This window comes from Gallinula chloropus (genome assembly GCF_964237585.1).
Source record: "Gallinula chloropus genome assembly, chromosome: 22".
Classification (NCBI taxonomy): domain Eukaryota; kingdom Metazoa; phylum Chordata; class Aves; order Gruiformes; family Rallidae; genus Gallinula; species Gallinula chloropus.
The window spans coordinates 7,625,221-7,646,338 of record NC_140107.1 but is presented as its reverse complement, the minus strand read 5'-3'; the positions used below and the strand labels follow the sequence as shown (position 1 = coordinate 7,646,338).

Sequence of the window (21,118 nt, the reverse complement as noted above, 5' to 3'; positions counted from 1 at the left end):
GGGGAGGCCCCGGGGTAGGCGCAGAGCTGCTCCCCATAGCCGCGGCCGCCGGTGAGGGGCTGAGCGAGGCCGGTCCGGGACACGGGGCTGCCCCCGGCTGCCCCCCGGGCTGGGCCCCCGCCGAGCTTTCTGGAAGGCCCCGGCCGGGCCGTCGCTATAGCAACCGCGCCGCGCGCCTCACATCCCGCCTCCCCCACTGCGTGATTGGCCGCACCCTCACCCAATCCGCAAAGCGAACGGCGCGGGGCGGCGCTGGGATTGGCGGGTTGGGAAGAGGCGGGAGCGCTTCCGGCGGCGTCGCCTCCGGTTCCGGGCAGCGGCGTGAGGCGGGCGGTGCGGCGGCGGCAGCAGGATGGGGCTGAGCGCGGAGGAGGCGGCGGAGCAGGAGGATCGCTTCGACGGGATGCTCCTCGCCATGGCCCAGCAGCAGCAGGGCGGCGTGCGCGAGGTAGCGCCGCCGGGCCCTGGGGGCGGGGCGGGGCGGGGGGGGCGGCGGAAGCGTTTCCGTACCCCCGGTGGGGGGGTGGGGGGGGGAGGCGGGGCCGTGAGGAGGCCCCGGCCCCGGCCCCGGCCCCGGCCCCGGCCCCGCACGTGGAGTGCGGCAGGCACGTGTGTCCGTGTGTGTCTCCCCCCCCACACACACACACCCCGAGCGCGGCGATAACGGGCCCAGCCCGCCCGCGGGACGCGGTAATTAATTAATTAGCGGCTCCGGAGCTCCGGGCTGTGGCCTTGAACCCCGGCTCCGGCCGCCTCCGGGCTCCCCACGTGCGGGCTCGGTCCCGCTGGGGTTTTCGGTGTCCCCAAGCAGCGCCCGTGCCCGGTGGCGGCTCAAGCCGAGCACGGCCCGGGGGTAGATGGAGCCCCGCTGCCCCCGTACAGCCCCCCCGGTAGCGGCTGCCCGATGAGTGGCGATGCGGCCGTGGGCCCCCTCCTCGTGGTCGGGGCTCTGCTGCCTCTCGCTGGGGGCTCAGAGGGGCCGGGGAGGGGTTGAGGGGGTGGGAAGGTCCCGCCCCTCGTGCTGCAGCGGATCCTGCGCTGGGGAAGCACCGGAATGACCCCGGGAGGTGGCGATAAGCCCGGTCCCCGGGTGTGGGTTTCCCGGTGAGGGCTCAGGTGTGCTGAGCAGCCTGTGTGTGCACCTATGGACCCACATTCCTGCCTCGGGTGGGCTGGCAGCCAGGTCTTCCCCCCCCCTCCCCCAGGACACCTGAGCACTGGCTGCTTGGCCTCCCTCACCCAGAGCAGACAGGTGCCTGTGTCACAGCTGGGGCTCCAGGGGTGGGATCTCCCCACACCCACCTGATGCTTCTCTGGGGGGCTGGTTTCAGTGGGACCCCAGCACAGACACAGGTGGGGACTGGAGAGCAAAGGCTGTTTGGAGACAGGAGGGGGTTTGGAGTGACCTGGTCTCACTGATCTCTCTTTTTTCCCTCCCTTCTCCCTGCCCCTTCCCCTGGCAGCTCGTGAACACCTTCTTCAGTTTCCTGAGGCGTAAAACAGACTTCTTCACTGGTGGAGAAGATGGAGTGGCAGAGAAGGTAAAACCCCAAAGCCTTTCTGGCCCCTGACTCACATCCCACCTCTGCCTGTGCCATGCTAAGAGCTCCCTGCCCCCAAGATGCCCCTGGGGATGAGATTCACCCCTGAAACAAGGCACTAAGGAGCTGCCCCCAGCACACAGGCCACACACAGAGTCTCCCATTGGAAGGGTGCTGACTGTGGGCTGGGATCTTTTTTGCCAGGCTCTGGCCAAAGGCTTGTTTGGAAAGCAGAGCTGCCAGACACACTGACTGAGCGGTGACAGACACCGTGGTGCTGATAACCCCAGGTTACCTTGTTTGTTCATCTCAGCAACAGGCACAAAGTCCACACCTGGGGCACCAGGGGCTGCACTGCCCATGGGGAGCAGGACTGGGGCCTCACTGGCAGCCTGAGCATCTCCTACCCAGCAGGGATTCCTCACCCAGAGCTGCAAAGCTCCATCACTTCCCTGCAGGGAAATAAGAACCAGGGTGTTCAGTCATGAACTGGAGGTTCCTTGTTCCTGCTTACCAGTACAGCAGCTTCTTCCCCTTCCTGGATTACTGGAATTCCAGCAGGAAAGCAGGAGCTGCTGCTGTGTGGAACGTGCTGGGGGGAGAGAATGGCTGATGCTGTGTGTGACATGCACTGTGTAGGCCCTAAAGCAGCAAACCTAAGGCAGGTAGTGAGGGATAGGAGGGAGGGGGATTCAGAGTAAGAAAGATGAACCCCACTGCTGTTCCTCTTAGGCTAGAGGACAAACCTCCCCCACACCCCCTGCTCTCCCCTTTAAGACAAAACCAAACACTTGGTGTCAAAACTACAAGGCCTGGGTGCTTTGAGTCACTCTGGGAGGGTGCAGAATCCCCCAGAAGCTTCTGGAACACACATAATCCAGTACCTGACCCCCCCTGAGAAGCCCCTCTTGCTCTGGTGCCTTTTCCCAGGTTCAGGCTGTTGTTCCCTGGAGCAGACCCCAGTTCTCAGCCCTGCTGGCTGGCAGCAGCTGCTCTGGCTGCCTGTTTGTTTACCCTTTGCATCAGAGACCTTGAGGTGCTGCTCCCAGTCACAACAACTGCAGGGCTCTGACTGAGGTCTGAAGCAAAGATTTTAGGTAGGAACCTGCCCCTGAGTGGAAAACACTGAGATCTTCAAATGTTTCCCCTCTAAATCCTGATGCTGAACCTGCAGCCTGTGCCAGGGAAGAGCCCCAGGCGTGGGAAAGGGTCCCAAAACTTCAGCCTGGGGTGTCTGTTCCTCCAGCTGCTGCTGAGTTACTGAGTGGCTGTCAGAGGGCTGGGTTAGGCATCTCCTCACCCTGCTGGAGAGGAGCACAGAGGAGACTGGGGGATCTCTGTTCCTCTGCTGTCTGCAGGGAAATTCATTCCCTGTTCAGGAAGAACCAGGAGGGGCTGTGATTGAACAGCTGGAGTTTCCTTCTCCTCAGTCAGAACTGGAGTGGAAATGAAACGTTGCCTTTGTTTGACTAACAGATCACAGGGGTGGGAAGGGACCTCCAGAGCTCATTGAGTCCAACCCCCTGCCCAAGCAGGGTCCCTGGGACAGGGCACACAGGTCGGTGTCCAGATGGGGCTGGAATCTCTCCGGAGAAGGAGACTCCACACCCCCTGGGCAGCCTGTCCCAGGGCTCCCTCACCCTCACTGGGGAAAAGTTCTTCCCCATGTTGGTGTGGAACTCCCTGTGCTCCAACTTGCAGCCATTGCCCCTTGTCCTGTCCCCACAGACACTGGAAAGGGGCTGCCCATTCCCCCTGCATCCCATCCTTCAGATATTGATAAACATTAATCAGGTCCCCCCTTAGTCTTCTCCTCTGCAGGCTGAACAGCCCCAGCTCCCTCAGCCTTTCCTCCCAGGGGAGATGCTCCAGGCCCTTCAGCATCTCTGTCCCTCCTCTGGACTCTCTCCAGGAGATCCCTGGCTGTTTGATCCCAGGGAGCCCAGAACTGGACACAACACTCCAGGTGGGGCCTGAGCAGGGCAGAGCAGAGGGGGAGGATCCCCTCCTGTGACCTGCTGGCCACACTCCTCCTGATGCCCCCAGGATCCCCTTGTCTCTCTCAGCCCCAGGGCACACTGCTGGCTCATGGCCACCCTGTCACCCACCAGCACCCCCAGGTCCTTCTCCACAGAGCTCCTCTCCAGCAGCTCATCAGCAGATGGAGAGCAGGCTTTGTTTGGGCTGGAAAACAAGGTGATTTGTTTAAAAACCCCTCTGAGCCACGTCCCTGTCCTGCAGCTGATCACAGACACCTTCAACCACCACAACAAGCTGGCTCAGAAGGAGCGCAGGGAGAAGAAGGCTCGTCAGGAGGCCGAGCGGCGCGAGAAGGCCGAGCGGGCAGCACAGCTGGCCAGGGAGAAGCAGGAGGGAAAGGAGCCCAGGATCAGGGAGCTGACAGATGAGGAAGCAGAGAGGCTGCAGCTGGAGATCAGCCAGGTGAGAGCCATGCCTGGGGCTGCAGGTACCACCAGGTGAGAGCCATGTCTGGGGCTGCAGGTACCACCAGGTGAGAAGGATGCTTGGGGGCTGCAGGATCCACCAGGTGAGAAGGATGCCTGGGGGCTGCAGGTACCACCAGGTGAGAAGGATGCCTGGGGGCTGCAGGTACCACCAGGTGAGAAGGATGCCTGGGGGCTGCAGGTACCACCAGGTGAGAAGGATGCCTGGGGCTGCAGGTACCACCAGGTGAGAAGGATGCCTGGGGGCTGCAGGTACCACCAGGTGAGAGTGATGCCTGGGGTCTGCAGGTACCACCAGGTGAGAGTGATGCCTGGGGCTGCAGGTACCACCAGGTGAGAAGGATGCCTGGGGGTTGCAGGTACCACCAGGTGAGAGTGATGCCTGGGGCTGCAGGTACCACCAGGTGAGAAGGATGCCTGGGGCTGCAGGTACCACCAGGTGAGAAGGATGCCTGGGGTTGCAGGTACCACCAGGTGAGAGTGATGCCTGGGGCTGCAGGTACCACCAGGTGAGAAGGATGCCTGGGGCTGCAGGTACCACCTGGGTCACAGACCTCCAGTAGGAGGGAGCAGGTGAGATGGCTCAGGGTTTGTTCCTTTGGGGTGGCTGGACCACCAGACTGCTGGGCTTCAATGTTAAATGAGCCCAGCCCAAACCACAGCGTTTCCCTGTGCATCCTCCCCAGGCTCAGCCCTTCTTCTGGCAGCAAACCCCTCTGCTACACTCCTCAAGCTGTGAGGCTGAGGGATTCTCCCCTTGGCAGCATCACTCTCCCTAACCTGGGTCTTGGGTGCAGCTCCCAGTCCTGAGGTGCAGAGGCTGAGGCCACCTGCTGTCAGAGCCACGGGTGACACAGCACAGGCACTGAGCAGGGTCCTTCTCTCTTTACACAGAAGAAAGAGGCACAAGGGCAGATCAGCAGCGTCCCCCTGAAGCCCTCAGAGGATGAAGGGGAATCTTCAGATTCCAACAAGCAGGTAAAGCCACCTCGGGGTTTGATTCCCAGGGAGCCAGGAGAGCTGTGACTGGGGGGGAATGGGCACTGGAGTCCAAAGGTTTCCATAGGAGAGGGGTCAGAGGAGCCACAAAGATGATCAGAGGGCTGGAGCAGCTCTCCTATGGAGAGAGGCTGAGGGAGCTGGGCTGGGTCAGCCTGGAGAAGAGAAGGCTGTGGGGGGACCTCATTGCAGCCTCCCAGTCCCTGAAGGGAGCAGAGGAACAGGAGGGGAATGGGCTTGTTACAGGGCAGAGACTGGCAGGACAAGGGGGATGGAGGGAAGGGGGAGATGAGATATTAGGGGGAAGTTCTTGACAGAGAGTGGTGAGGGGCTGGAACAGGCTGCCCAGAGAGGGGGTGGGTGCCCCATCCCTGGGGCTGTTCAAGGCCAGGTTGGATGGGGCCCTGGGCAACCTTGTGTAGCTCCAGGCCTGGAGGTTGGTGTCCCTGCCTGTGGCAGGGGGTTGGAGCTCTGGGACCCTTGGGGTCCCTCCCAACCCAGCCCAGTCTGGGATTCTAGGATTCTATGATTTTTGGTGTGGTTTGTCCCCTGTGTTTTGCAATTGTGTTTTAACAGAAACAACTATTAATTTGGGGCTAAATTTACATGATGTCAAAGGCTGCAGCTGACCTGAGACCCTTGCAAAGCCAGAGCTGTCGTGACAGGGAACGTGACGAGCTCCTTTACGCTTTGTGTTGGTTCCTCAGGAAACAGATGATGAAGAGGAAGATGAGAAGGATAAAGGAAAACTTAAACCCAACTCTGGCAATGGAGCTGACCTTCCAAATTACAGATGGACACAGACCCTGTCGGAGCTGGATGTGAGTACTGCCTGGGGAGCAGGGTCTGGGGGGTGCAGGTGGCAGTGCTGGAGCTGGGGCTCTGTGTCTGCGCTGCCACAGAAGGTTGGGGTTGGACTGGGTGGTGGCATTTCAGTAGCAGGGGGGAGCTTGGGACCTGAGTAGGATTCCCAGCAGCTCTCAAGAGCTTTGCCAAACGTTGGCCTTGTTTTAACAAGATATTAAAAGCTGATTCACTCTCCATGGTCCCTGTTGGGAGGTTTACTCCTGTCCTTTCACCTCCCACTCGCTCGGTACCCCAAGGGAAACACCGTGTGCTCTTCCACTCCCTTAACCCAGGCAGAAAGGCTTACCACAGCAGCACAGGGGGGTAGGGGACATCCCACTGCTCAGCTCCTCAGGTCTGATCTTTGTCTGGTCCAGCTGGCCATCCCCTTCAAGGTGAACTTCAGGCTGAAGGGGAAGGACGTGGTGGTGGATATCCAGAGACGGCGCCTCAGGATCGGGCTGAAGGGCCAGGCGCCCGTCATCGATGGAGAGCTCTTCAATGAGGTGAAGGTGGAGGAGAGCTCCTGGCTGATTGAAGATGGCAAAACAGTCACTGTGCACCTGGAGAAGGTAAAGCAGAGGGAGTGGGGGAGGATTGAGGCTTCTCTGCCTCTTCCCTGGTGAAATAAGTCTGACAACCCCTTGGAAAGCTTTGGGCTTTGTCAGCTGAAGAAAGAACCAGATGTGACATCTGAAACGTGCTCTGATTTCCCAGCTGCAGGAATTGGGGCTCCCTGAAGGTTGAGGTGTGGAAGTGACCCCCTCTTTTTCCACCTTTGGATTTTAGTGACTGTCAAATAAAATTTGGTTCCAGCAGCTTTTTCCTGTGGCTGAGACATGAAATCCCTAGAGCAAACCCAGGAGGAATAAAAACACTGCTTTTGCTGCTTCATCCTGCAGATCAACAAGATGGAATGGTGGAACAAGCTGGTCTCCACAGACCCCGAAATCAACACCAAGAAGATCAATCCAGAGAACTCCAAGGTGAGAACTCCCTGTCATAGATCAGTGTCTGCACAAGTGTTTCTGCAGGCTCTGCCTGAGTGGCATGGTGTAACCTTGATGTGTTCCTGCTCTCAGAGCAGGGTGGAATGTTTGGGCTGGGGTGAGGTACTCCAGTTTTGATGGGAATCCTTGCTTTCAGCTGTCAGACCTGGACAGTGAAACTCGCAGCATGGTGGAGAAGATGATGTACGATCAGCGGCAGAAATCCATGGGCCTCCCCACATCTGATGAGCAGAAGAAGCAAGACATCCTGAAAAAGTGAGTAGACCCCTTTAACTTGTGGTGTTGCTTTTCCCAAACTCCTCTCCTCATCCTCTCACCCAAATACCTGAGCAGAGAGCAGGATCCTGGCTGTGTTCACCCCTACGGACCCGCGGTCATCGAATGGCCAACCACTACAGAGTGTAGGGGGTTAGAAAGCACAAGAGGAAACTCTGGCAATAGCCTGGCTCTGGAATGGTGTTAAATCTGCTGATTCCAAGTCCAGAAAACGTGTTTGTGGCTGGAGGTACCGTGGCTGCTGAACTTTAACATGGTTTTGATTGTTGGCTAATCTGCCTGCGCTCGGTAGCGCAGATAGTCGCCCCTCCCTGCGCACCGGCCCCCAGCCAGCCCTCTCCAGGCAATGGGGCTTTTATGTCTTTATTGCCTTGTTTGGCAGGGAAATTGCTCCTGGAGCTCCCAAGGCCGTTGGGGAAGGTGTGGAGGCAATTCTGGGTCAAGCAGCTTCTTCAGCCAAGCGCACAGCCACATCTCATGTCAGGAATGGGGTGGCAGGGATGACTCCTTCCCTTCCTCAGCTTATCTGTGGCAGCAGCTCTGCTCTGATCCAGGGGCTGGGTACAGCAAAGGGCAGAGCTGGTTTAGAGCAGGGACTGGGCTTCTTCAGTGCCAGTCTGCTGAGCCAGAGGGGCAGGAGGTAGCCCTCACCTCCTGGGAGGTTGGCAGGCTGGGTGCCTCGGTGGCAGGGACGCTCGTTCGATGATCTGGGAGTCTGGCTGGTAGAGAATGGAGCAGAAGCTTAGACTTTGCTCAGGGTAAAGTAGACTGAGTGACACCCAGGTGACACCTGATCCTGCCAGCACAGCCCTTCAGCTGCCAGGCAAGGACACTTCCCGCAGCACCGTGTTTCCATGGGAATGGGAAGTGGAAACGTTGTGGGAATTGTAGGGGGAATGGAGAGACCAGAGCACAGAGGAAGGGAGAGACCTCCCTTTGTGTGGATCCCTCCCTATGGCTCTGAGCTGCACCCTGGGTGAGCAGCAGGGCAGAGGGGGAACCCCAGGAGCTCCTGTGTGCTGATCGCTCCGAGCGCTGCGCATCCTTCTCAGGAGGTTCTGAGTCCAGGTCCTGCCTGCTGGGACTGCAGCACCTCAGACACCAGGGTCCACCTGGTCTGAAACCAGAGCTCTCTGCTCACATCCTGCCTGAGCTGTCACCACACTGGGGATCCTCCCTGTGACCTCAGGAGTCCTCAGATCACAAGTTGGAGCATAAATCTCAATCTGCCCTCGTGATCTCCCCTCTGCCCCACAGGCTGTCCCTGCTGCTACGTGTCTGGCCCAGGGGTAGCAGTTAAAGGGGGTGTGTCTGATAATTAATAACTCCAGTGTGTCTGATAATTAATGACCCCTGTGTGCCTGATAATTAATGACCCTGCTGGCTGGCAGGATCCCTGGTACCACGACCCGAGGAAGAAGCGTGGCCTGAGGAGCTCAGTGAAACGGCCCTGCTGGGGAGGGAGCAGGGATGCCTCACCCCCCCACACAGCTGTCCCGAGGCTCCTGCTGACTCATACCTGAGCTCTCACCTTTGTTTTCCTTGCAGGTTCATGGAACAGCATCCAGAAATGGACTTTTCAAAGGCTAAATTCAACTGAGCCCTCCCTTCCTCCCTGCCCTGCCCCAGTTAACCCATGGGATGGGGCAGGATATGTGTTGCCAGGTATCATAGAATCATAAAAGGCTTTGGGTTGGAAGGGACCTCAGAGATCATCCGGTTCCTGTCTCCTACCTTGGGCAAGTAACTCTCCAGCTTCCCCCCCTGAGCTTGCTGTGGAGGCAGCTTCATCAGGTCATCCTCAGTTGTCCCGTGTTGAGCAGAACTCAGGGCCACAGCAGCGACCTGCAGCCAGAGCCACCAACTTCCCCACCGGCTGTTGGAGAGGAGGGAGAGCAGCCAGGGTCAGGGCTGAAGGAGGCAGGCTCCAGGGGGTTCAGACACAGCTGTAATGAGCACTTAGCTTCCCCTCCTGGCTCCTCACAGCCACTGACCCATTGCAGCTCAGCACCAGGCACTCCTCAGTGTTGCTCCGTCCCCCTCAGCTCTCCTGTGAAAACAACAGCAGGTTAATTCTGTAAAATAATTCTCCTGCCTCCTTGGGAAGGGGAAGCACCAGTGTAAAACCCTCTGCTCCTGCTGCTGCCTCTGTTCTTGTCAGTGGAGCAGCCTGAGCCTGGCTGGGCTGGAGGGAGGCTGCATCCCTGCGCAGAGGGTGTCCCGCTGCCCCTGCGAGGGAGAGCCTGGCTCAGGGGAGCAGGGGGGTGTCTTTGGGGTGCTGTTCTTGCTGGGAGGGTGTCTCTTGTGTCCCTGCTGCCTGGCATCGCTGCGTTCTGTCCAGGCTGCTGCTGTTCCTCTGCATGTTTGTGTCTCTGGAAACCGGTCACCATAAAGGCGAAAGGAAAGCGGGGCGGCTCCGGGTCTGCTGTGTCCTGGGGAAGGGCTCTGAGGGGTGATGGGGGCTGGGAGGGGGGTAGCACCTCTGAATGAGGGTGCTGGGGGGTCCTGATCTCTGCAGCCTCCCAGAAATAGTTCTTGAGCTCCCTGGGCTGGTGCAGCCTTGGTTTCCCCACTTAGGAGAGGCAGTTGGGGCTGACAAGCTCCGTGCCCAGCTGAAATACTGGGGGATGCCCAGAGCTCCCTGCTCCAGGCTCTGCTCTCCCCATAGCAGCCCCAGGACCCACCCGTGCCCCAGGCTGGCTTTAGGACAGGCCAGTGAGGACAGTGTCTCCTGGCTTCCTCAGGCTGCCCTGATCCTGCCCCTGTGGGTCCTGCCTGTGCCTCCCCAAAACCACGACCCAAGGGAGGGGGCACCAAGGGCTGACAAACCTGCTTGGGCCAAGTCTGGGTGGCATCACACCTGCCCCGTGGGAGTGGGACAGCGTTTGTCTTGGGGCTCCCAGAGGGGCAGGTTCGTGGGCTCAGACCCCAGCACCCACCCAGCTGAGCACTGACCCTGGGGGTGAGCAGGACCCAGGTTGGGGCGGTGACTCTGGACCTGTCTTAGAGCTCCCCCCACACACGGCAGCAGCTCCCCTGCTGCAGAAGCCGGGCAGTGCTGGCTGCAGCCGTGCTCAGCCCCGCAGTGACCGTCCCTGTCAGCGGGGGGCAGGGGAGCTGGGAGAGCTGAGCTGCTGCTCTGGGGTGTGACAAGTTTCACCCTGTTCTCAGCTGAGGGTCGGTGCTGCTGCTGCTGCCCAGAGCTGCCAGTGCTGGGGCAGTCGGCCGGGCTCAGCACCCCCAGCCAGACACCAGCCCCGCAGAAGGAGCCGGCATGGGTGGGCACAGGCAGCACCCAGGACCCGCTGGGCTCTGGATCCCATCACCTGGAGCTGCTGTTGCAGCAGTTGTGACTCTGCAGCTCCTGAATTTTCCAGCTGATGCTGGTCTGGGGTCGGTGACACGCAGGAGGCTGAGAGGAGACGGAGCAGAGACAGTGTTGGGAGCCCCAGAGGAGCTGGGTGAGATTCTGGGGGGGGTGTAAAGGGGGATAAAGGGGTGTCACTTTGCCTTTCAGGCAGGTGAAGGGGAAGGCAAACAGGCCTGGGAGAAGGGGCTGTTCATTCACCAGCGGGAGGTGAACGCCCGGGGCCGTGTTTGTGAACTACCCCTGGACTTCAACCCTCCCGGCCAGCGGAACAGAAGGTGTTTCTCCTGCCGGCCTTGTGCTCTGCAAACACCCCGCTGCCCCGACTTCCCCTGGGCCAAGGAGACTCCACAGGCACCCTTTCGATCCCAGTTCCCCCTGGAACAATCTGTGCCCGGGCTGGGCAGCTCCCACCAGCTGCAGGAGGGGTTTGAAGACCACAGAGCTCCACCCGAGTTCTGAGCAGCCAGGGCCCCGTGTCAGGGCACCACCGAGCCCCGGGGGAACCCAACCCCGCAGCCCATCCACGCCTCGCAGCAGCCGGGCAGGGCCGCGCGTGATGCTGATGCCGAAGGGCCCTTTGCCTTCCCACGCCCGTGTCGAACCAGCCCAGAAGCCGCCTCGGTGCTGCCACCCGCCGGAGCCGCGGCTGCGGCACAGCCCAGGGCTCCTCCACCCACCTGCCCGCGGCTCCCTCGCTGCTTCTTGAGGCCTTTAAAAGCGAAGCTGTGAGGCCACCCAGGCTCTGCAGAGGGGCTCCTCGGCCAGTAACACCTCCCTTCTCATCCCCTTCTTCCTGGCTGTGCTGTCATTGATGACCAGTGCGGCACAGAGCGGCTGTGGGAAGAGCAAAACCTCAGGGAGGGAAACTGAGGCACGAGGTAGTTTCCATCACTGCCTGCCTGGAGGAGAAGCTGCAGCTCCAAGACCCAGCCTGCAAAGAATGAGGGTCAATCTGCTCTGAAATCAGATTGATTCAGGGAGCAGATGGGGAAGGTGAATTTAAGGCCTTACCCACCCACTCCTGAGGAAGCGCTGGCAGGGGTGGCCTGGCCATGCTGCATGTCAGGCCCCAGGGAAGTGGCTGGGCTGAGGAGCAGCACTGCCTCAGTGTGCTGAGGGGCCACATGAGGCTCCAGAGCATCTCCTGGCAAATGAAATCCAACCTGTGTCTCCAGGAGATGTGCTGAGTCAGGCTCCCAGAAGGACGTTCCTGTGTGAGAAGAGCCTGTTCACACACAGGCAGCAGGTAAAGGGCTCTCGTGGTGGGAAGATCACGATGTGGGCAACCACATCCTCCTGCCAGATCACTCAACAGAGCAAAAAACCACTCCAGCATCAGCCTGGACAGCCCAGGGACAACAACAGTGGCCTTCAGCACACAAACCCCTTGTGGGTTCCTTCCACACGGGGCTGAGAGCAAGGAAACCCCAATCTGAGCAGTGAGCTGGAAAGCTGAGTGGCTGGACATGGGACTGGCAGCAGAGATGCAACTGCAGCATCATCATTTTAAAGAGAAGGGTTTAAAATCTCCCCAGAAGCAGCAGTGATGGTGCAGCAGCAGTTTGTGCAGCAGTTGGGTGCTCAGGAACCTGTGCCCAGACCGGACACCTTGAGAAAGTCTTTCCCAAAGAGAAGCAGAGGCAGTTCTGTGTGTTACCCCAGGTGCCTGAGGGAGCCTCTTCCAGGAGGAGCCGTGGAGCGGCTGGGTAGGCAGAGGGCTGCTGAGCACAGCCCAGACTTGCAGGGCTGTGCTCAGCAGCCCTCTTGTCTCCACTGTCCCCAGCTGCAGCCCTGCACAGGGTGCCCAGGCTGGGCAGCAAAAGGCTTTTGCTCCGTTCCCTGGGCCCCAACGGGCAGGTTCGAGGGCTCAGACACAGAGTGGTCCCTGGAGCCCCAGCCTGGCTGAGATGAGGCAGCACTTACCCGTTTGTGGCTTTGAAATCCTGCTGAGGGACACTTCTGGGGTGACAGCCGGGTCCTGCCGCTGCGGTGAACAGGCAGGGACCCTGCACGGGGCGGCTCCAGTCTGGGCTCTGCCAGACCCCAGGGACCAGACAACAACCACAGGTCCCTGAGAGACCAAACTGAAGGGGAGAAACCCCACCAAACCAGAACCCCAGAGGGGATGGTGCCAGTGCTTCCACCCCCCACCCCTCACCTCCCAGGGGCACCACCTGCAGCCACGTCCTGCCCAGGGAGGGCAAGGGAAGGGCAGCAGCGGGATGGGAGCTCCGGGGTGACCTGTGCAGCTCCCTTAGTGAAACTGCAAAGTGCAGCTCTGCTCCTTCGGGTCTCAGGGCCAGAGATGGTGCCAGCATCACTCCCCAGCTGATCCTGCCCCTTGGGGACAGCAGCTGCTCCACAGAGACTCGTGTAACCCTCTGCTCCCCAGGGAACGTGCTGGTGGTGATTCCCACCCCCCTCACCCCAGCATCAGCCTTTCCAGAGCTCAGTTCCAGCAGTGCTGCTTGGGGAAGGTCCAGCTTTCCCTGCACACAAACAGTCTCCAGAGGCTCCTTTATTTGCATCCAGCCTCCCAGTGTCCTGTGCACCCCCCCAGACACAGACAAACGCTGCCAGAGGGACAGGAATCTCTCTGTCCATGTGCTGCTGGGAGAGCAGGGACCAGCAACCCCCCTCCCCGGGCTGGGCCCCCTCCGCTGAGGGATGCTGTCCCCAAATGGATCAAGCAGGAACGTCAGAGACACAGCAGAGGTAAAGAGCACATCTTGAGCTTTATAAAAAAAGACCAAATTAGACATTTAAGGCCAAGGAGTGCAAAAGGATCCCCTAAGACACCCCAGGTGCAGCGGCTCCGGGGACCGTCACGGTGACAGTCTTCCTCTTAGTGAGTTTTTGGGAGTTTTCTTTGGGGTTTGGGGTTTGTTGGGGTGTTTTTTCTTTTCAAGCTTAATCCACAGACATTCAGCTCTTCACACACAACCTGAGCACGACAAATGTGCCAGTGCCCCTGTAAAAGCCACCAGTGGCTCTTCACAGGCCCTTTCTCACCCCTCTCCAAGGCTCCAGCACACAGAGCACAGAGCTACGTGTCAGTGTGACCCAGGCAGGGCACAGGGTGAAGTAAACTTGTCCCAGTAGGTACCTACAAACCCCTTTAGGAGCAGGAAGCCCAACGGGTCCGTCGGGGTGTGGGGAGCTCAAAGGACGTGACCAGAGGCAGCTCCCCTGGGAGGCCCGGCCCAGCTTCAAGTCTCTTCCTTGCAGGAACGGGGTTTTTTTCACAAACCCACAGTTTTAAAACACAAAGCAGGGTGGGGAAGCCAACCCCCAGCCTCAGTCTCTCCCCTTTATTCTCAGAATCTCCCTCTGTCAGTGTCTCAAGCTGTGGTCTGGGTTATAAAGCAGCCCCTGACCCGCCAGCGCTCCACAAACCCGGGCTCTGCCAGGGACCCTGCGAAGGGCTTTGGCCAGTGAAATGAGCCCGACTGCTCCTGTGAGGAACTGAACCCCTTCCCCTCTCTACCCCACTTCTGAAGAGCAATCTCAGGCTATGAGGAAAAGGCACATTTCAGTTCAATTAAGGCACAGAAAGATGGCCCACAGCACAGCACAGGGCCTGCTTTGGTTTCCCTCTCCCCAGACCCAGTGGGTGTGTTTACTCCAGGGCTGGTAAAACCCAACTGAGCCTTTTCTATTCCTGTCCAAGGGCGCCCGAGTGTACACAGGAGTCCCAGGGCTCCAGGTGTTTGCTCTCTGATAAACACCCAGCAGCAGCACCACTGAGATACAGCTTCCTCCTGCTGCAACCCTCAAGGACAGCTGGCACCGTGCCCTCAGGGTAACAGCTCCACTCCTGCTTCCCACTGCTGTTGGAGAGGAGCAAAGGGAAGGAGAAGGCAGCGTGGGGGAAAAGGCAGGACTGAGCCCTGAGCTCCTCACGTTTCCCTTTCCAATTAAACCACTTCCCAGCAGCAAACAGCCTGAGTCTGAATTGCAAAAGCCTAAAAACAACCAGAGTCTTTCCCTCCCCTGCCACAGCCCCAGCCCAGGGCTCACCCAGCAGGATGGGGAGACACGGGGGGCTCAGCAGAGAAGCGAGGAGGAGCCGACTGGCGCACAGCTCAGCCTCAGGCCCGCAGACAGGCAGCCACACAGAGCTGATCCCCATGGTCTGTGGGAGGGGGCAGCTGCCCCAGCATCCCACCCCCCAGCTGGCCAAGAGCCCAAAGAGGGAAGGAGCCTCATTACCAGAACCTTCTCACCAAGGCAGCAGGAGATGGCACCGCTCAGGGGCAGCAGGAAGAAGCAGATCTGGAGACTGCAAACACCACAGGCTGCTGGGGCCAAACCTGCCACTGAACAAGAGATCTGGGTCCCCAGGCACCTCAAGTATCAGCACACACAGGGGACACCTTCCTGTCACTCCCTATGCAAAGCCAGAAAGCAAGAACTGGTCAACAGATCCTCAAAGCAGGGAAGGGCTGGGCCACTGAGGCTAAACATGGAAAACACAGCAGCACAGGTTATCTGATACTTCCTTGTCCATCTTCTCCTCCCTGGGCACACACTCCACCTCCCAAGCTCACCAGCTCCACAGTTCACTTCCTTGATGCTCTATATTGTCCAAAAAGAAAATAATAATCCAGTGAAATTCAGGCAGGAGGAGGAGTTTGGCTTCAACAAAGGATTGGGGTAGACTGGGGGGGGAAAAGAAGGTGGCACAGGGCACTCTCTGTGCTGCAGGAGGAGCAGTCTGAGCGCAGCGAAGCCTCGAGGAGCTGCCTGCTGCAGGTCCATTTCCTCAGCAGTACACCTGGAGCAGAGGTGCCCCAGATGAGTCAGTCTCTGTGTCTTGGAAAGAAGAATCTCTGCTCGTTGGAGAGCCTTGGGGAGGAAAGAGAAGAGATGGTGACATTAGACAGGCTGAACTCCAACAGCCCAGTGCCTGGCAGTTAGACACGCACCTGCCACAAAAGGGGCTGCGGATCAGGAGGGAGGAGGAAGCCACAGAAACCCCACAGGCTGGGAAGAGCCCTGCCCAGACTGCAGCCATCTTTGAGGAGGGAGCTGTTATTACCCAGGGGAAGCTTGTCTTTCAACCCTGGGCTGCTCTTTGGAGAGGAGCACACAAGCTGCGAGGACACAGGCTCAGGGGACAGCCCATCACCCGCCTCTGCTTCCCTTTTGCACAGTTCCTTTTGTTCCCAGTATAACCCAGCTGTGACCTCAGCTGGTCACACCCCAAACACAGCCCCAAACTTGGTCAGGATACCAGGAGACTGAAGCTCTGGGGCTAAAGACTGTGCACTGAGAACACTCCAAATTTGGGTGCCATTCCCCTTCCCCAGCTGTCTGAGCCTCCTTTGCTCCCCAAGCTTCCAGAGAACTCTACCCTTAGGGTAACCTAAGGGGCTGGTGTCAGCTCGGCCTCTGCAGGTGGTGAGACCTGAGGGGACAGATAATTTGGGCAGTTCAGGGTGCTCCCCTTGCTCCCAGGATGCCCTGGTGGGCGCGGTACCTGCGCTGCTGTGTCGCCGCATGTTCCTGGCCATCACATCTGCTGGTGTTTCTTCTGATATCTGCACAGCCAGATCTGGAATGAAACCAAAAGAGCCTGGGACAGGGGAAGGACAGGCAGCTGTGACTCAGGAGAGGAGATCCCAGGGCTCTCCTTGGGTCGGCACCACCCTCCCTAACAGGGAAGGATCAGTCTGACTCTCCTGGGTTGCTCCCACCTTTGTCTCCCTAATCTCAGCTTCGTGGTCCTTAAGCACCAGGAAGCAGGAGCAGCCTTTCTGCTAAGCTGGGAAATGCAGCAGCCACCCAGTTCCCTCCCAGTTCCCCCGTTACTTCTAAGTGTTTCCTTCCCCTCCTCCCCCAACTCAGCTCTCCAGGGTCTTTCCACAAGCAGCTCTCTGAGAACCTGTTCTGGAGGTCGGGTGCTTCAGGCTGCTCGGGTGAGGAGGAATCACACAATCAAAGGCACCCACCAGGCACTTGCACTGTGGCCAAGGCCTTTCCCTCCCCTTGGCTGGGGTACTTCCCACCTGCTCCTCACCCCGTGGCACACAGGAGATCTCAGCTCTGCCAGGGCTGTTTCAGGGTGACCTTTGCAGAGAGCAGAGCGTGCAGGAGAGCCAGCTCAGTAACTGGACATCCTCTGGCACGAGCCAGCTCGTCTGGTCATACCAGTTAGGTTTGACTCATGCTTTTTCTGCCCAGCTCAGAGGTGAGGAGGAAAGGCAGAACCCTTGCAGCAGCAGCAGCAGAATAAGCCCTTCCATTACTCAGCACAAACTTCAGTGGCAGAAGATACTGTGAGGAAAGGCACAGCAGCAGAGGTCTCTGGTAACACCTGAGGACCTCCACTCACACGTCGCAGCCCACCCTGAAGACAGGCAGCAACCTCCAGCCCCGCTCCACGGGCACATCCCTGCAGCTCTGATAAAACAACCCTCCCTTCTCAAAGCCAGGAGCCCCCACCTACCGTCCTGGCTGATGACCATGGACTCCAGCATGGTCTCGTTGCCGCTGTCGGGCGCGTTGCCCCTGCTGGACTTCTCCTCCTGGCTCTGGCTGGCTGGGACCGAGATGTGGGGCCGGACCCTGCTCTTCCGGGTGCTGATGCGGATGATGCCCCGGACCAGCCTGCACTCAGCATCCTGCTCGTCCAGGTTGTAGTCCTGAGTTATGCTATTGATAAGGTCCGAGATCTTGTTGGTCTTCTCCAGGAAGACAGTGTCTGAGGTGCACTTGGCCAGCTCGTCGATCTGGTGGACGCTGAAGAGCTCCGTCAGCTTCTTGAAGATCAGGACGTCGATCTCCCTGCTGGACATGGAGCCGTTCAGCTCGCTGATGTCCAGGTCGGATTCATGGAAGGAGTAATACTCCTCTGAGCTCCGGTGGCTGCTGGGCAGCGGTGGCTTCTCTATGCTGTTCCTGAAGGGCTTCTCTGACAGCAGCTCTTTGCAGCACGAATCCGCTTCCAGGTGGTGGCTGGTGCTCCTGTTCTGGTAGACAGGAATGCCCTTCAGTTTCACGTCTGGGTAGCTGAAGCTGCTGCCCATGCTGGATTTTTTGATCTGGTTCCCGTTCTTCTCAGTGGGGGAGGAGTTGGTGGGGCTGTTTGGCAGCCGCCCGTTGTAATCTCCGTTCTTCCCCTCGTCGGTGGAGGTCTCGGGGGGCCCCGGGTAGGAGATACAGACACTGCAGTCCTGAAAGCAGCCCCCACAGGTCACTATACAACAGAAAACAGCCTTGTACGTGTTCCAGGCCCGGGACAGAGAGGAACAGCAGAAGCTCTGGTTTGGGGGAGCCTCTGCTGTCCCAGAAATGAAGGTGATGGTTTCTGCCTCTCTCCTGCTGCAGTCCTTGAGGTCAGCCTTGCGACCTCTCCGGTCCCGCATCTGCTGGGCCCTGGAGCGGCTCTGCTTGATGTCGGGTGTGGAGCCACTGAACACCTCCAAGCTGACATCGCTCTCCTTGGACGCCCTGGTCCGCAGGGGCACGGCCTCCTGGTGGGACTGGTTCTGCTGGCGGTGGCTGTTGAGGTCGTGGGGGAGTCCTGTTCTCTGGCCCAGCATGGCTGAGCGCTCAGGCACCTGCACATGGCAAGGAGGAATCACGTCACACACAGCATTCGCCACCAGAGCTGCTGAGGGGCAGAGAAGGACCTGACACCCACATTCAGCCCTTCCTGAGCTCAAAGGCAACATCTCAGCTCTTTAGGGCTGTGTTTTTGTGCTGGGACTGGTGCTCAGCACAGAGCAGGGACCCCGCTGCGCTCCAGGGCGCTCTGGCTACTCTGCCTCTTCCTTTGGCAGATGCTCAGTCAGAAGGGAGAGGATCTAAAAGGACTGGGTTTTGACATCAAAATCCCTGTAACCTTCAGAACAGGTCCCCTCAGCGCAGCTGGAAAGAGGAGTCAGGCTGCAGAGCAATAAATGAGCCATGCAGCAGCGTAGGTGGAGCCAGCTCACAGGCTCCAAAGGGAAAGTAGCTTCTTTGAAACAACTTCCCCTTTGTCTTGCATTCCTGGGGATTAGGCCGGCCCTGACAGCACTGATCCATTTCAAAACACCCCAAAACACCCAGGCCAAGATGAGGAGCAGTCAATCACCATGCAAACTGCCAGCCCAGGCTGGGGATATCTGCTGAGATCCCCACCAGGGGGGTTTAGCAACGTGGCCTCACCCACACTGATGATTTCTGCCTGTCATGCCAAGGCCCCCAGCACTGTGCTGGGGAACAGATCCCTTCACCTGGACTAGAGAGAGGATCTCACCAGTAAATGGGTCTCACAGCACCTTCACAAGACCCTCAGGAAGCCCCACCACAGAAATCCTACAGCAGACTGACTCCTCGACTGTTTGTCTCCTTGCCACGGTACTAACACGGCTGCCCCAGGTCTGCACACAGGAGTAAACTGGTTGTACTCAGTCCTCTGGTACCATTTAGCTCCACAGACCCTGAGTCTGGCACAGGGAACCTCCCTGTTATGGGTGAGGGATGTCAGCTCAGGGCTGTCCCTCCCCACTTCCCCTGCTGCTGCTCTGATCCCAGACTACAGTGGGCCCCTAAATCATCCACGGTCTCTAAGCTCTTCTTGGCTAACACTGCTTTCACCCCCAAGAGATCCTTTTAAATACTAATTAGGCTAATTAATAGGCAGTGAAAGCCCAGCCATAGCTTAAGTGGTTTCAGACTGTCCCCTTTCTATAGGGCACCTCAAGCATGAATAAACACATCTGTCCTGCCTTGTCTGAGCCTCTTTTCCCCTTCTTTAAAAACAAACAGCAGTGTTGTCCCCACAGAGAAATGGGCACAGGCTGGGAATCCCTCCCCAGGCAGCTCCAGCACATCACAGCTTTCCAGGAATACCTTGGGCCCATGAGCTTACAACACTTCCCAAGCAGGGCATGTCCCAGGGGCTCCCTTCCCGTGCTCCTGGGCAGCAGGTTCAGTACAGAAGCCCCTGGTGCTCCAATTCCAGCACTGAGCAGGGCAGAGCTCCCCAGGCTGGGCACCAGGGGAAAGTCTGGGGTCAGAACTGGGTGGGGTTTTTTAACTCAGCTCTGGCAGTTCTGTAACACAGTTCAAAATCAAAACCCCAGCCCAGAAGAGTTGAGCTGGTCTAAGCACAGCACTGCTCACTGGGAAGCTTCCCTCCACACTGAGAGCTCACTGAGAGGATCTGGACTACACACAGCAAGAATAATTGATACAGTAATATATAATATTCTGAAGTTTCAGAGCATCTTTGACATAGGGAGAAGCCTGGAGAAGAGAAGGCTGTGGGGGGACCTCATTGCACCTTCCAGTCCCTGAAGGGAGCAGAGAAACAGGAGGGGAATCAGCTTGTAAAGGGCAGAGACTGGCAGGACAAGGGGATGGAGTGAAGCTGGAGGAGGGAAGGGGGAGAAGAGATATTAGGGGGAAGTTCTTTACAAACAGAGTGGTGAGGGGCTGGAACAGGCTGCCCAGGGGGGGGTGGGTGCCCCATCCCTGGGGGTGTTCAAGGCCAGGTTGGCTGGGGCCCTGGGCAGCCTTGTGTAGCTCCAGGCCTGGAGGTTGGTGTCCCTGCCTGTGGCAGGGGGTTGGAGCTCTGTGACCCTTGGGGTGCCTTCCAACCCAGACCAGTCTGGGATTCTGTGATTCTATGATGATCTCAGCTCTACAGAAAGAGACTCACAGGCACAGAGGTTGCCTGACATTGTAACACACCCCCTGACCCCTCCAGCCCCAAACACCCAGCTCGTCCCCTTCCCACCACAGCTCGTGTTCCTGTGCCCACAGCATCACACCCCCAAAGGGTTCATTCCCTGGGAACACATACAGAGCACAGCTCCTCCATCCCACAGCTTCTCTGACTGAACCTAAACCTGCAGCCCCAAAGAAAAGCTCAGGCTGAGCTCCCCAGCTGGGCTGGTACTCACAGGATCTCTGGGGGGTCTGTCTGTCCTCACGCAGACGCCGCAGGCGAGCAGAGTTGATCCTTCTGAAGGGCTTCAGCATCTGCTTCAGGAGAGCAGGGAGGGAGGCAGAGTTCGTGCCTCTGAGAGTTACCCAGGGTCTAAGATCTTCATTGTTCAGGGGACAGGATTCCTTGAGAAGTTTGGAGAAGAGCTGGGTTACACTGGGAATCTGCCTGATGAGCTCACATCAGTTTGCCAACAACTGTATCACCCCTGCAGCTAAAAGCCAGGGAGGCCAAAGCATTCACTTAAACAGGGGCCAGAGGACCTAAACTCAGGATGGACTGACACACAGATACTTCTTAAAGCTTTAAAGTTTCCTAATCAGCCCAGCCAGGAGCCAAAAGCTGCCTCATAAAGCTCCTGGACTCCCATCTGTTCTGCCAGCACCGGGCAGCAATAGAGACCCTGACCCTGAGTAACAGGGGTCCAGCCTCCCCCCTGTGCTCCTGCATCCTCCCCCTCACCCCCTCAGGACACAACCAGCCGGGCTGAGAGGCCTCTCCTACCCCTGGCCCAAACCTCCCTGGTCCCAGCTGCTGACCCAGGCTGCCCCGTGGTGCAGGGAAACAAAAGCTCCCCCTTCCTCCCCCCAAAATCAAGTGCTGTATGAGGGGAGCCCCCTGCCCGGGCACCACGCAGAGGCCCCTGTGCCCGCCCAGGACCCCCGGCC

At 58.7% G+C, this 21,118-nt stretch overlaps 2 protein-coding genes across 2 annotated transcripts; one reads left to right on the top strand and one right to left on the bottom strand.

Moving 5' to 3' along the window:
* The first annotated feature begins 306 nt into the window (after positions 1-306).
* On the top strand, positions 307-9,543 carry NUDC (nuclear distribution C, dynein complex regulator). The gene is made up of 9 exons (XM_084274212.1): positions 307-448; positions 1,464-1,541; positions 3,783-3,983; positions 4,901-4,984; positions 5,713-5,826; positions 6,229-6,423; positions 6,754-6,837; positions 6,998-7,116; positions 8,686-9,543. The coding sequence occupies exons 1-9, from the start codon at positions 353-355 to the stop codon at positions 8,735-8,737; spliced, it is 1,023 nt and encodes a 340-aa protein (XP_084130338.1). The 5' UTR covers positions 307-352; the 3' UTR covers positions 8,738-9,543.
* A 5,599-nt stretch (positions 9,544-15,142) lies between these two features.
* On the bottom strand, positions 15,143-18,054 carry KDF1 (keratinocyte differentiation factor 1; the record flags this gene model as incomplete). Its single annotated transcript, XM_084274210.1, has 3 exons — positions 15,143-15,355; positions 15,990-16,064; positions 16,959-18,054. 3 exons carry the CDS (start codon positions 18,052-18,054, stop codon positions 15,273-15,275), a joined length of 1,254 nt encoding a protein of 417 aa, XP_084130336.1. The 3' UTR covers positions 15,143-15,272.
* Positions 18,055-21,118: the final 3,064 nt, after the last annotated feature.